The sequence below is a fragment of the Muntiacus reevesi genome, chromosome 19, assembly GCF_963930625.1.
Source record: "Muntiacus reevesi chromosome 19, mMunRee1.1, whole genome shotgun sequence".
NCBI classification, from domain to species: domain Eukaryota; kingdom Metazoa; phylum Chordata; class Mammalia; order Artiodactyla; family Cervidae; genus Muntiacus; species Muntiacus reevesi.
In genome coordinates this window covers 58,362,457-58,375,740 of record NC_089267.1, presented here as the reverse complement: position 1 = coordinate 58,375,740, position 13,284 = coordinate 58,362,457, and the positions used below count along the sequence as shown (strand labels likewise).

Here is a 13,284-nt window from a genome sequence, read left to right as displayed (position 1 = left end):
CTGATTAGCTTTTATATATGTAATGTTGTCTATTAAATAATATCTTTGCACATATTTTCCAGAAAATGTCAATTTATTGTTCAAGCTGTACTGCTTGGCAGTGATGACGCTGGTGGCCGCCGCCTACACCGTGGCTTTAAGGTACACAAGGACGTCAGACGGAGAGCTCTACTTTTCAACCACTGCCGTGTGCATCACAGAGGTGATCAAGTTACTGCTCAGCGTGGGCATCTTAGCTAGGTGAGTATAAACACGTTCTGGTGTGTTCAGTTATTACTTTTTTACTCAGTTACGTTCTTTATTAGAAAATTCAAGCTATATCATATGTTTGATTGCTCTAGAGCAGGCTTTCCCGGCTCAGGGCATTTTTGCTCCCCAGGAGGTGGTATTTTGGTTGACCCAACTTGGGGGATGCTCCTTACCTCAAGCGGGTGGAGGTCCAGGAGCTGATAGACATCCCGCGATGCCGTGTCCCCGGGACAGCAATCCGTAACAAAGGCGTCTCCAGCCCCAAACACCGGTGGGGCCACAGCTGGAAACTCCACCACAGAGCAGGCGGGGCCGGCTGACCGGGCCACCGGTTAACCCAGGCTGCTGCTTGTTTTTGTTGGAACACAGATTGTGTGGCTCACACGGCGTAAACTGTTTACCATTTGGTTCTTACAGAGAACGTGCTGGCGTCTGTTATAGAGGAATAAAGCGATCGTAATAGTTAGCACTTCTTTAGTCTTCTCTGTGTGAAGTGACACTGTTCTAAGTGCTTTTCATTAGTCCCCTCGTTTGGTCTTTATACCTTCTTTGGGTAAGTACGATAATTCCTCAGTATCATGCTGTTAATGTGGGCAGCCCTGGGGGCTTTGGATCAGTCACAGTGGGTGAAAGTTGTTTTGGCAGGGCTGAAATAGAAGACAGGGTTGATACAGACCTAATTTTAGTCCTAGACTCGTTGGGATTATTACTTTCCATATATTCCTTAGCTTCTCCTCTTCTCCTAAGCTTCAGTTTCTCTCTTTCTTTTTCTTTTTTTAAAGTTCACATTTTAAGTCTTCAGTGCTGCCCATAAGCCCAGCAATTTTTTGTTGTCCGTTTTCATTTCCCACGTTATATTCACAGGCTGGAATGTTTTAAGTCTAATAAAAATCAGGTGACTTTCTCACCACCTGTGCAAAGGGAAGTTCTGGACACTGTGTCTATAAAACCAGGGGTAAGAGTCCACTCAAGATAGAGGAGAACAGCCACAGGCTGTGGACGAGAGCAAACAGGAACGCAGGACAGAGGAAAGGGAGGCAGACGAGAAGGCGTGCTTCGGGTTCGTTGTATAGTTCTTCAGTTTTTTACTGGAGAAAATAGAGCTGTGAGAATTAAAAGCTGGTAGGAAGTTACTTGAAAAGATTTTTTTTAGCCTTTTTTAAAAAAAATTTACTTATTTGGCTCTGCCGGGTCTTGGTTGTGGCATGTGGGATCTAGTTCCCTGACCAGGGATCGACCAGGCCCCCACATTGGGCGCCCAGAGCCTTAGCCACTGGATCCCCTGGGAATTCCCACACTTGGGAAAGATGAACGAGATGAGGACCCACCTGGGTCATGTGGACAAGTGATGCGGATCGGCCTCAAGATGTAGGCTGCTGAGCGTAGGAGGCAGTGAAGAATAGCATGTGTGTAGGTTTAAATTACATTTAAACACTTTAAATTTCATTTAACAGATATTTATTAAGTGATTTCTGTGCGACAGTTTTATAATAGGTGCTGGATATAGAAATAGACTGGAGAAGGAAATGGCAACCCACTCCAGTATTCTTGCCCGGGAAATCCCATGGACAGAGGGGCCTGGTGGGCTACAGTCCACGAGGTTGCAGGGTTGGACAGGACTGAGCGATACACCACAGCACTAGACTTGGTTTGATATGAAATAGATACGGTATAAATGAAATGGATGTTATGGTATGAATGAAACATATGGTTCCTGCTTGCTTCAAATTTAGGTTTAGTGGAAGAGACAGAATATACTAGAAAACACATGCATGATTACAAATAATCCATCTGAAAAAAATCTTTAAAAATGGTGTGGAGAGGGAGAAAAGAACAGGAAAATAATTGAGGCTAGATGGTGGAAAGCTCTGATAGAAAATCTGTGTCTGAGATTTGTCTTACAGGCAGAGCTAACTTGTTGGGTTGCAAATAGGTTAAAATCTCAGACCCTTACAGTTTTTTACTTAACAAGATCCATTTTTAAGGAAATTTGGCTTCCACTCTTCTGGAGAATGTCAGGTAAAGGAGAGGCCTTATTGTATCTTTAAAAAGGCAATGTTCCAGAGGCAAGCATCTCTATATTTGAAATGCCAGAACAACAACCAATTTAGGAGTAAATAAATTAGTAAAAATCTTATGGCTTAACTTCTTTTAATACAAAAATGGAGATAGTGGAAAAGAGACATAGGGAGCACATTTCTTCTCCTTATCCCCCAGCTTCCTTAGGGAGAAAAAATTATGACCCAGGAATGAAATAGGACTGTTAAGCATGTTATCTGCTATTTAAAGCTGTAAGATCAAATTATGGTTCAGTTGTTTTGTAACTGTTAAGAATTTGTTAAAAAGCAGTGAAGCCTTTGGTTTAGCTCAGCAGTTGGGCTAGTGTCCTGCCAACCCACTGCAGAGACTTTTTGTCTTATTTTGATGCTCTCCCAGCTTTGCGTCACTCGCCGTGTAGTATTTCTTATTCTTAAGCTATTCGGTGTTATGGGTATGGTCAGCTGAAGTTTGTTTTGTGGAAACTTTCTTTGAAATTAATATAAAAGCAGAAAAGTTTCCAAGAATTCACCAGATAAGTTAGATAATGGTGTTGAATCAACTGTGGAAACCCAAATATTGTCCTTCACTGTCATCATCCTCAGTAGCCAGATGGCTGTCTGTGTCCCAGGATACTGGAGTGAAAGCCACTCAGCGTGTCCGACTCTGCGATCCTGTGGACTACAGACTCCCCGGACTCTCCAGGCCAGAACACTGGAGTGGGTACCGTTCCTGCCTCCAGGGGATCTTCCCAACCCAGGGCTTGAACCCAGGGCTCCCGCAGTGCAGGCGGATTCTTTGCCAGCTGAGCCCAGGGAAGCCCAGGATAATGTAGCGCCTCTTTATAAACATTGCCTGCAGAGTTCACAAGACCAGGGACAATCAGAGAAAAAGTAAAGAATTATGATGCAGCGTTTTCATGGCTGGCATTTGACATGACATGGCTAACAAGAGTTTGACTGCGAAGAAAAATCACTTAAAACACAAGGAGTTTCCAAGTGGGAAAAAACACTGGAAAAAAAATTACAAAGCATGAAAGAAATGAAGTGAATTTGAAATTACTGGATTTTAAAGCAAACGTAATTTTTAATGAGAAACATGTTGGCACATTATGTGGTTATACAAAACACGTTGGTAGGACAGAATTTCTTGGAGCAAATAAAGAGGGCATCTGTGAAAACGTTAATTTCTTGGAATGGTAAAATAGTGAAAGAATTGTCTTACGATGTTAGGTCACAGGCTGATAGCTACAGAATGAAATGAAAGGACACTGTGTATTACTTGTTCAGCTTATTCAGCAATACGTCATGAGACAGTCGCTAATGAAACGAAATCAGAGCTGTGTGGGAAACAAACCCAGTGAAAATGCTGCAGGTTGATTCTAGATCTTGAAAGACCCTAGCTCATAACGGTTCCCCCAAAGCAGTTTGGAATATGGAAAAGATGAGTAAGATAGACGGCCGGGCTGTGACTGGCCAGTTACGAGCTGGAGCACATGAAAGCGCCTGCAGCTTTATATTTGTCTTTTCGGTACAGTTGCGTGAAGTTTGCAAAGGAGACTTTCCAGATATTCTCTATGCTGTAATTTCTTTATACACATATTAAAATCGTCAATTTTAAAAAAGTGAATCAAAGGCAGATAGGATGTTAAGTAGTTTGTCCAAAAAAAGCCAGGTTGGGTGTCAGTGCTTTATTTGCTGTGATAGAGAGACTTCTAAATATCAGAAGATACTTGTTACTCAGAAATTTTAGGAATTGATTTGTTGGTATACATAAGAAATTGATTTCATAATTTTGACCTTATATTGTTTGAAAATGCTCTACCACATGATGTTAAACTAATTCCTTTTTTAAAGCTAAAAACATGACATTGGACTTTTTTTACTTTGTTTTCAAAGTAGAAGCGACACTATCATCTGAGAGAAAGGATGACGATTTCAGGATATCGTGGGAGAATGTGAGAGAATTATGTTAGAAATAACTTAAGATTTAGAACTTGGAGACTCTTCTGAGACGAAAAAAGATAAGTTAGATCTTCATGATTAATACATTTTCCCTATGTTCCAAAAAAATAAAGTTAATGTAAAAATTAGATAATACTAAATTTTGATTGGAAAGTTTTAGATAATGACAGAAAAGGAGAAGAGTGAACTACCATTTCAATGGAAAAAACTTAAAGGAGGTAAAAGCTTATTCACTTCTTCCCACTCTTTACGCTCTGTTAAAGGGCAATAACTTGTTTGAGTTGATAACCCCAGAGCCTCACTTGTTTCTGACCTGTGCCAAGCTTGCCCTTCTTGCTTAGGATGGCCTCTCGACTAATGCTCTTTGCTCGGCAGTATGCTTGGTCTTGGCTGATTGTTAAAGTAAGTACATGTCATTTTATACTGTGTGGAGATGGGGGCAGAGACTCAGGAGAGTTCTTAAAAGTTCTTAACGTCTTGCTTATAATTAAGTTCACTTAGAAATGTGTCTCAGCCTTGTCCAAATAATCTGTGGTTCACTACCTTCAAACATTTTTTTCTAAGTTTTTTTTGGATGTTGACTATTTTTAAAGTCTTTATTGAATTTGCTACAATATTGCTTCTGTTTTATGTTTTGGCTTTTTTAAAGTTGAAGTTGTTACAATATTGCCTCTGTTTTGTTTCTTTTTTTTTTGGTTTGTTTCTATGTTTATGCTTCCGGGAGGCATGTGGGGTCTTAGCTCCCTGACCAGGGATGGAACCCTCGCCCCCTGCATTGGAAGGCAGAGTCCCAGCCACTGGACCACTAGGGAAGTCCCAAACAAACATTTAAACATAGTCATGCTTTGTTTCAATATACTGCTAAAAAGATGTAGTGCGACAGTCAGGTTCATTCTTTTATCCAGTTATTTGCTCAGCACTTTTCAGGATGTAAGAAATATAGCTGCAAATTAAAAAGACCTATTCTGTCCGCATGGAGCTCGAGTCTGGTGGAGAGCTAGATGTTAAGCAGGTGAATAATCAGTGGGTGGTGTTAGGAGGCTACGTAGTTTGTTGCATAGTCGCTGAGTCGAGTCCAGCTCTTTGCAGCCCAATGGACTGCAGCCCGCCAGGCTCCTCTGTCCATGGGACTTCTCAGGCAAGAGTCCTGGAGTGGGCTGCCGTTTCCTTCTCCAGGGGATCTTCCAGACCCAGGGATCGAACCCAGGTCTCCTACTTTACTGCTGAGCCACCAGAGGATAAATGGAGGATGCTGTAAATAAGAGGGGGGGGGTCTCTATTTGAATATGAGGAAGTTATATTAACACAGACCTGAAGATCGAGCAGAAGATGGGCAGGAAAGGGGCAGAGAGAAGGCAAAGAGATCAGCGTGTTAGAGAACAAGCAGAGACCACGTCTGGAGAGCTGTGAGAGGGGAGGGGTGCTGACAGGAAGCGGAGAGGCGGGCAGGGTGTCGAGAGGAACTGTGGGCCTGTCGAGGAGTCCAGGCTTTCTCTCAAGTGCATTAGGAAATCACCAGAAGGGTGAAGCCAGGGACTCAGAAGGCGTGACCCCTTTGAGGAGCGTGGACGAGGAGGGTGTGGGAGTTGGGGGTAAGGACGCTTCTCAGAGCCCAGGATTGTGGGCATGCCGCCTGACTGATGAAGAGCAGCTCCCGCTTCTCAGAGGAGAGGCGACAGGCCTGGTGATGGCTTTGGCGAACAGTTGGTTCCTGCTATCTCGGTAGTTCCACGAACACTGAGTTAGTGATTCCTGAACTTGCTCCTAGAGGAGCAGATGTGAGCCTCTGGCACAACATTTTCACCAGCCGGTCACCACAGGACCTTGTTTCTGTTTAAAGACACCCATTTAATATGTATTGCTGGCTTATTAGCACTGAACTCGGGGCCAGCGGCGCTGCAGCTCCCGCCTGGATAAAGCTTGTCTAACGCGTGTTTTCTCCACAAGGCACACACCACTTTCTGGCACAAAGGAACACTAGCCAGCACTTCATCACTATTGCTATAATATATAATAAGTTGAAATTTCCTTAGAAAAACCAAAGAACAATGCTTCTTTGGGGGTCTGTTGTGAAAAAATGAATTTTTGAAAACCCGATTTGCATGTGACCGCACTCTGAGTGCTGTGGATCGCAGCCGGGCGCGCCGTGTGACGTGCCAAGCCTCCTTTCTAAGATCGCAGCCGCTGCAGTTGCTGTCCTCAGACAGGCAGGACCGCTGCTGTTGAGAGGGGCGGGCTGCCCGAGAGCGAAGCTGTTGAGGAAACATCCTCCCCTTAGGAACAGGTGCGGGAGACGCGCAGGCAAACGCAGCTTATTTTCGTTGGACGCTTGTGCCGCTGTTTTAGCCTTGGGTGTCATTTCATCTTCTGTAAGGAGAAGTCCAAGGCTGAGGGAAGTTTAATTTGCCAAAGATCCCCAGAAAGTGACTGGCAGTGACAGCATTAGAAAGCTCCCTGATTTTCACTTTTCTGATTATAAGTCTTTTAGAACAATGAAATAATTGAGCTGTAAAGTGATTAGCCAGGGCAAAGACAAGCATTTAGTAGTAGCATTGTTAGACACCTCAGTAATTTTATTTTTTAAGTTTTGATTTCCAAAGGTTAACATTTTACCATGTGTGTTTGATCATATTCTTGATTTCTGTGCATTTGTATGTGTGTATAAAGTTTCTATGAACTGTTTGAGAGCAAGTTTTACATGAGATGCTCTTGTCCCTAAATTCTTCAGCACATACTTTCTAAAAAGCATAACATTCTCTTGCGTACCCACATATATCAAATTTGAGGCATTAGCACTGACGTGGTACTGTTACCTGATTCACAGACCGTAGGTAGTTTTGCCAGTTGCCCACTGGTGTCCTTTAATAGTAAAACAATCACACTTTGGTTTTATCTCTAGCTGCCTGTAACCCGAGACGCCTGCTGTCTTTTTCTTGTGTCTTTGCCACTGTTGAAGGGCACAGCCCGTTTGCTTTGTAGAATATCCCTCAGTCTGTTTGCCGAACGCTTTGTCAGATCAGGCTTTTGGGCAGGAACATCACAGAAGTGACACTCCCCAGTGCGGCTTGTCAAGAAGCACGTGGTGTCTGTCTCCCATTACTGGTGATTCAACTTGCATTTCTTGATTAAGGTAGTGCCCGCTAGGTTTCTCCACATAAAGTCACCAGCTTTCTCTTTGTGACTATAAGCATCTTATGGAGAGAGACTTTGAAACTAGGCAAATGTCCTCTTTCTCTTCATTTTTTGATTTGATGTTTCCAAATGGTAATTTCCCAGTTCCAACACTCTCTACACGTGGACTGGTTGGTCTTCTACTCTAAGGGTCTCCCGTGGTGGCTCAGACAGTAAAGAGTCCGCCTGCCATGCAGGAGACCCAGGTGCGATTCCTGGGTCGGGAAGATCCCCTGGAGGAGAGGAAGGCAACCCACTGCAGTATCTTGCCTGGAGATCCCACGGACGGAGGAGCCTGGCGGGCTGCGGCCCACGGGGTCGCGTAAGAGGTGGAAACGATTGAGCAGCTAACACACGCACACATTCTACTCTAAGACGCTTTTCCTTCTCTCTGTCCTCCACTCCCTCCATCCACCTCTCCCTCTCAGGGAGATTCGTGGATTATTTTATTCTGATGGCTGGAATCCATTATCATCACTATTTATTTCTGTGCTCACACTGTCCAGATTTGGACAGTGGGATCATCTTCAAGCTTCCCCGTTTTTTGTTTTTGTTTTTTTTTTTTGTCTTTTTTTCCTTCTTCTGTCTCTCATATTCTTACCAATCTTTTGAGTAGTTTCTTTTAGCATAACAAAGGGTGCGTTCCCTGCACCAATCCTGAAATCATATATTTCTCTAGGAAACCTTTCCTTTTTACAAGAATGGTATCTAGAAACCAGAATCTGGATGCATGATGTGCACATTGGTACCGGAGGGATATCATTACTTCTGGGCCCTTTCAGTAACCAGAGCTGGGTAGCCTGTGTTGAATGTATCTGTTACTCTGTCTCTGTATGTCTGTGTATGTAACTATGAGTTCAGTATTGTTGATACCTGTAATTCTGACCCAGTACCACAGGGTTCATTACAACTTTCCCCTTTTCTGTATTTTCTTTTCCAATGATGGTAAGTTTGGCTTTCATTATCTTAAAGATAGTTACTTATTTGCTCAGTCCTAGAATACATAATAAGTAGATTCAGAATTTCTAACCCTTTTCTGTATTTTCTTTTCCAATGAGGGTAAGTTTGGCTTTCGTTATCTTAAAGATATTTACTTATTTGCTCAGTCCTAGAATACATAATAAGTAGATTCAGAATTTCTAACCTTGGAAAAGCAAGCCTACTAACTAAAGTTCAGTATTTGTATGCAGTTCTTTTTGCGCTTAGTTTTGGACCGTACAGTAAAAAGGCTGCATTTTAGAATACTTGGGTTACTTCTGTTTTTCTCCATCAGTGTTATTTTGGTATTCATGAAAAAAACTGGCAGGTTTGTTTTTTCTTTTTGGTTTGTTTGTTTGTAATTAATTTTGGAGTTTTCCACCATCTTTGTTTGATTTTACTTTTAAGTTTCAGTAATTTTTGGAATATGAAATTATACTTGTTTGTATCATAAATTAGAAGTGCAAAAAAAATGGGGACTGAGGGGGAGAATTGATGGGTGGTACCTTACTTTGATAAATAAGGTTTAAGGTTTACATGGTCTGATTGGGGAATTTTAGTGCGTGTAACTAAAATGCATGTACATGTATGTATGTACAATGCTTGTAATTTTGTGTGCATACAAAGTTTACACTGTGCTTTGCTTTTTAACTTTTTTCCACGTAAATGTTTTATCTTAGAGATGGTTCCATGTCCATACATAGAACTCTTCATTATTTTTAAGAGCTGTGTGGTTTTCTATTATACAGATGTATTATATAGACCAGTTTCTATTGATGGATATTTGGATTGTATGTAGCCTTCTGCAACTGTAAAACAAAGACGCAATAATTATCTTTTAATGCACAGTGTTGTGCATATGTATGAGTTGTGTCAGACCACTCTCATGTGGTAAAGGAAACAGACATCCTATTTTGTGGAGAGGGGAGCAGCTTAGCAGTCTGATGCAAAAGCAAGTATTTGAATGTGAAGTTATTGATTTCTAAGTTATGATCCAGTTGAAACATAAAACAAATACATGTAAAAATGTTTTAGGTTCATAAAATAATTACTACAACAATTCACAGGAAAATTGCTAGTTAGCTTTACTAAACTCTGTCATAGCTATTAAAATTAACACTTTTGATTTACACCTGTCATTTGTGATACGAAAAAGGAAGTGCAAACATTGTCACATTATCTTAGAACAAAGTCAGCTTTTTGTTATTTGCTGTCCACCACAGCCTGTAAAGACTAAAGAAACCCTGAAGGATGTGTAAATATACATATTACTTTGGGTGTGTCTAGTAATAAATGCATCTTAAATCTTTGAACTACTTATCCCTATAAGACTGGAGAAAATTATTTTACTATTTCACAGTATTACCTAGAATAATGAATGAAGATTAACTTTGCAGATAAGAAATTTGTAAGCAAAACTGAAATTTCTTAAGCTCATGAGTAACTTGTGCTGTATCATTATTCCATTTTGCACAGTGCCTTGGTAACCTAGCCGAGGATTTTAGGTCTCCTAGTAGTTCTCGTCAGATCAGGAGCTGGAAGAATGAGACCTACTTTTGACCAAACATAGATCAGAAAGAACTGGTTTCAGCCGGTTGGTAGGAAATCTAGGGGGGTAGGCGGCAGCAGAATCTGTCTACAATCAACACGGAGCTTCAGCATTTCTTCAGGTAACAAAGAGATTGAACATAGATTCTTTTCCAGTGATAAAAATCAAACAGTAAATATAATGGGACAGGCTATATATATATATATTTAAATATGCTTTTTGATTTTAGACATGCTTTTTCTTATCTCACAATGTCATTTATATAATTAAATTCAATAAATTTGTTTTTAACAAAATGTACTCATTAAAGTGCATGGGATTTGATTTCCAAGAAAATTCCAGGAAAAATGGAAGAAAAAATGGGCTTTGTTTTTTATGTGTTCCTTTCACTAGTATATTCAAGGCTGTAGTATATTTAAAATTGATCATTTATCTTTGTCTGCTTAACAGTAAAACAAAAGGATAGATGATTAATAGTGTTTTCTGGAAGATACATTGGTGTATATATATTTTAACTTTCATGAGTAAAACCATAAGTTTTGGAGCTGTTTTCTTAATACGTTAAAATTAAGCAAGATTTAATCTCATACTGAAATAATTTACCTCTTTACAACTTTGTGTGTTAAGATTCCCATATATTCTTTGCTATACCTCCTGTATCTTTTTATTCTACTATTGTTCAGTTGCTAAGCGGTGTCTAACTCTTCATGACCCGATGGAATGCAGCACGCCAGGCTTTCCTGTCCTTCACTATCTCTGGACGTTCGCTCAGACTCATGTCCGTTGAGTCAGCGATGCTCTCTTAACTATCTCATCCTCTGCCACCCTCTTCTCCTTTTGCTTTCAGTCTTACCCAGCATCAGGGTCTTTTTCAGTGAGTCAGCTCTTTGCATCAAGTGGCCAAGGTATTGGAGCTTCAGCATCAGTCCTTCCAGTGCATATTCAGGGTTGATCTCCTTGCAGTCCAGGGGACTCTTAAGAGTCTTCTGCAGCACCACAGTTTGAAAGCATCAGTCCTTTAGCGCTCAGCCTTCTTTATGGTCCAACTCTCAAATTTGTACGTGACTACTGGAAAAATCACAGCTTTGACTATACGGACCTTTATTTTACTATACAATGTCATTAATTATTCTTGAGCTTTTGTTTTCTTTTACAAGTTCTTCTAGCAATCGCTGCTATTTTTTTGTAACTTATTTCCAAATGTCTTGTTATAATTACATAATGTTGATATAATCCTGTGGTGAAGCTTGAGCTTTCCTCTGATAGCATTCTGGTAGACCTTGGCTTCTCCAATATGTGCATTAGAGAAGAAACCAGAAAAAGATACTGAAGCCTTCTTGGCAATGAAGAAGCATCCAAGGAAAAAGATCCAATAAAAAGGATCTAATCAGGAGCCACAGACCTGGAGGTTAATCTGGACACACTACACCACACTCTGCTGGTTTGCCATGTTGAAGGAGTGGAGTATTCAGACTGACCAGTGATGTCTCACAGGCCCTTCTTTTGATGTGAAAGCTGAGAAATGCAGAAGTGGTAAGAAGAAGTGACATGGAGAAGAGGTGCCACGGCAGCCCTGATTCCCGTTGCAGAGGCGTGGTGGTTCGTAGGAGACGCAGTCAGATCCGTACGCAGCCCATATTCGTGCAGAGCAGGAGAGTTAGTGATGAACAGGCCAGCGCTGAGCTCTGGATGGCCAGGAGTTCACTTGATACTATTGAGGGATTAGAGTATCTCTGTGGAGTGGACGTGGGGTGGCGTTGACCATAGCTGGGGATTAGAGGAGGGATAAATAGCCATTAAACTAGAGCTTGCAGAGTCCTATGTGGGAGATAAGTAGACATGAAAGGAAGTAGAACATAAAAGATGGGTACAAACTGGTACCTCTCAGGAGTTCCTTAGGGAACCACTCTGAAGATGCATCAGTAGAAAAGTAAGTATTTCGGAAGGACATAAAGTTAATGGTTCAGTGAAAGCAGTGTTCTGTAAGATTTCTGTTCCTTCCATCATAAGGTGCTTCTTAGAATTATGACAAAATGTTCAATTATGTTTTCTAATGTATCACCTGTTAAAATGGTTCTTTGAGTTGGACCTCTGATTCTTTTTAATCGTTTTTTATCTTCAGTTTTATAACTGAGGGAAAATTTGAGAAATTTTTCTTTATACTCTTTTAAGATGTGGAGAATTATATAGAACATTATAGATTTGTGTTTAAAAAAAAAAAAAAAAGAATGTTGAAGGTTTAAAGGGCCAAACTTCAGGTGTTTGGAAATCTCTCCTATGTGGATTTTCCCAGTGCAGTCATCTTTCTTGAATTCTCTCCTCTTCTGGATGGCTTTTGTCATCTCCCTCTAGCTGTGTGTATGTGTGTGTGTGTGTGTAGATCTCAGCATAAGGATTTCCCACTGTGGTGTGGAGTGTATGTTATCTTCAGCATAAGGATTTCCCACTGTGGTGTGGAGTGTATGTTACTCTTCAGCATAAGGATTTCCCACTGTGGTGTGGAGTGTATGTTACTCTTCAGCATAAGGATTTCCCACTGTGGTGTGGAGTGTATGTTACTCTTCAGCATAAGGATTTCCCACTGTGGTGTGGAGTGTATTGAATTTGGCAGCAGACAGTCTATAACTAAGGACATCTTGTGTTTCTGTGGTCCAGGCCGACTTTCCTGTCTTAAATATTTTCTTGGGTGCTGGCGTGTTCTATGGTGAAAAGGCATGGGTAGTCAGTTCAACATTATGGACTTTTTGCTTCCCCCTCAGAACCTGGGTAATCATTTTTGCCCTATTTAGTCTAAAATACCCAGTTAGTGACTGTTGATTCTAATATGTTAACTGAAAATTTGAAGGCTCATTGTGAGTTGACATAGATTAGTCTTCCCAATGCAGCATTATGGTCCTCTTAAGGACATTTTGAGCTGTAGTTAGGAGCCTTTTGATGTAGCATTTTTTGGTGTTGATGCTTATAAAACTATTCTTTGATATGTATTTTGAGGGAATAAATGAGCTGATTTATAGCAGGGGAAAGTATGAGTCAGATTAGCTATTAATAGTTCCTCCTGCAGAAAAATAAGAATACTTAAGAGCATGCATTAATCAATATGCAGTAGTGAACTTTATGTACATTGTAGATAGTTTACCTTTACTGGTATTAATTATTCAGATTTCCTGCCAAGTTATATAGATAAATACTTGAGTTTTATGGGAATATGCTTATCTAAAGATTTATTGTCCACCATATTGCACAAACACTGAATTAGTTTACAAATAATATTGACCTACATCACTCAGTTCCTCTTCCTATCTCATTGAGTGATGCAGGTCAAAATTTATAAATTAA

The 13,284-nt window shown here is 40.7% G+C and overlaps 2 protein-coding genes across 8 annotated transcripts in view; one reads left to right on the top strand and one right to left on the bottom strand.

Moving 5' to 3' along the window:
- Positions 1 to 13,284, top strand: part of SLC35A1 (solute carrier family 35 member A1) — a 36,375-nt gene that overhangs the window by 4,016 nt on the left and 19,075 nt on the right. For all 3 annotated transcript variants that reach the window (XM_065911546.1, XM_065911543.1, XM_065911544.1), the window contains exon 2: positions 63 to 240. In XM_065911546.1, coding sequence (XP_065767618.1) covers positions 63 to 240 — 178 coding nt within the window. The remainder of the gene's footprint in view (positions 1 to 62; positions 241 to 13,284) is intronic.
- RARS2 (arginyl-tRNA synthetase 2, mitochondrial) overlaps positions 262 to 13,284 on the bottom strand; it is a 93,994-nt gene continuing 80,971 nt past the window's right edge. For 2 of the 5 annotated variants that reach the window (XM_065911536.1, XM_065911540.1), the window contains one exon: positions 9,887 to 11,715. In XM_065911536.1, coding sequence (XP_065767608.1) covers positions 11,671 to 11,715 — 45 coding nt within the window. In that variant the 3' untranslated portion in view covers positions 9,887 to 11,670. Of the gene's footprint in view, positions 682 to 742; positions 897 to 9,886; positions 11,716 to 13,284 lie in introns of those variants that run through there. The other 3 variants (XM_065911542.1, XM_065911538.1, XM_065911537.1) reach the window with 3 other exon arrangements.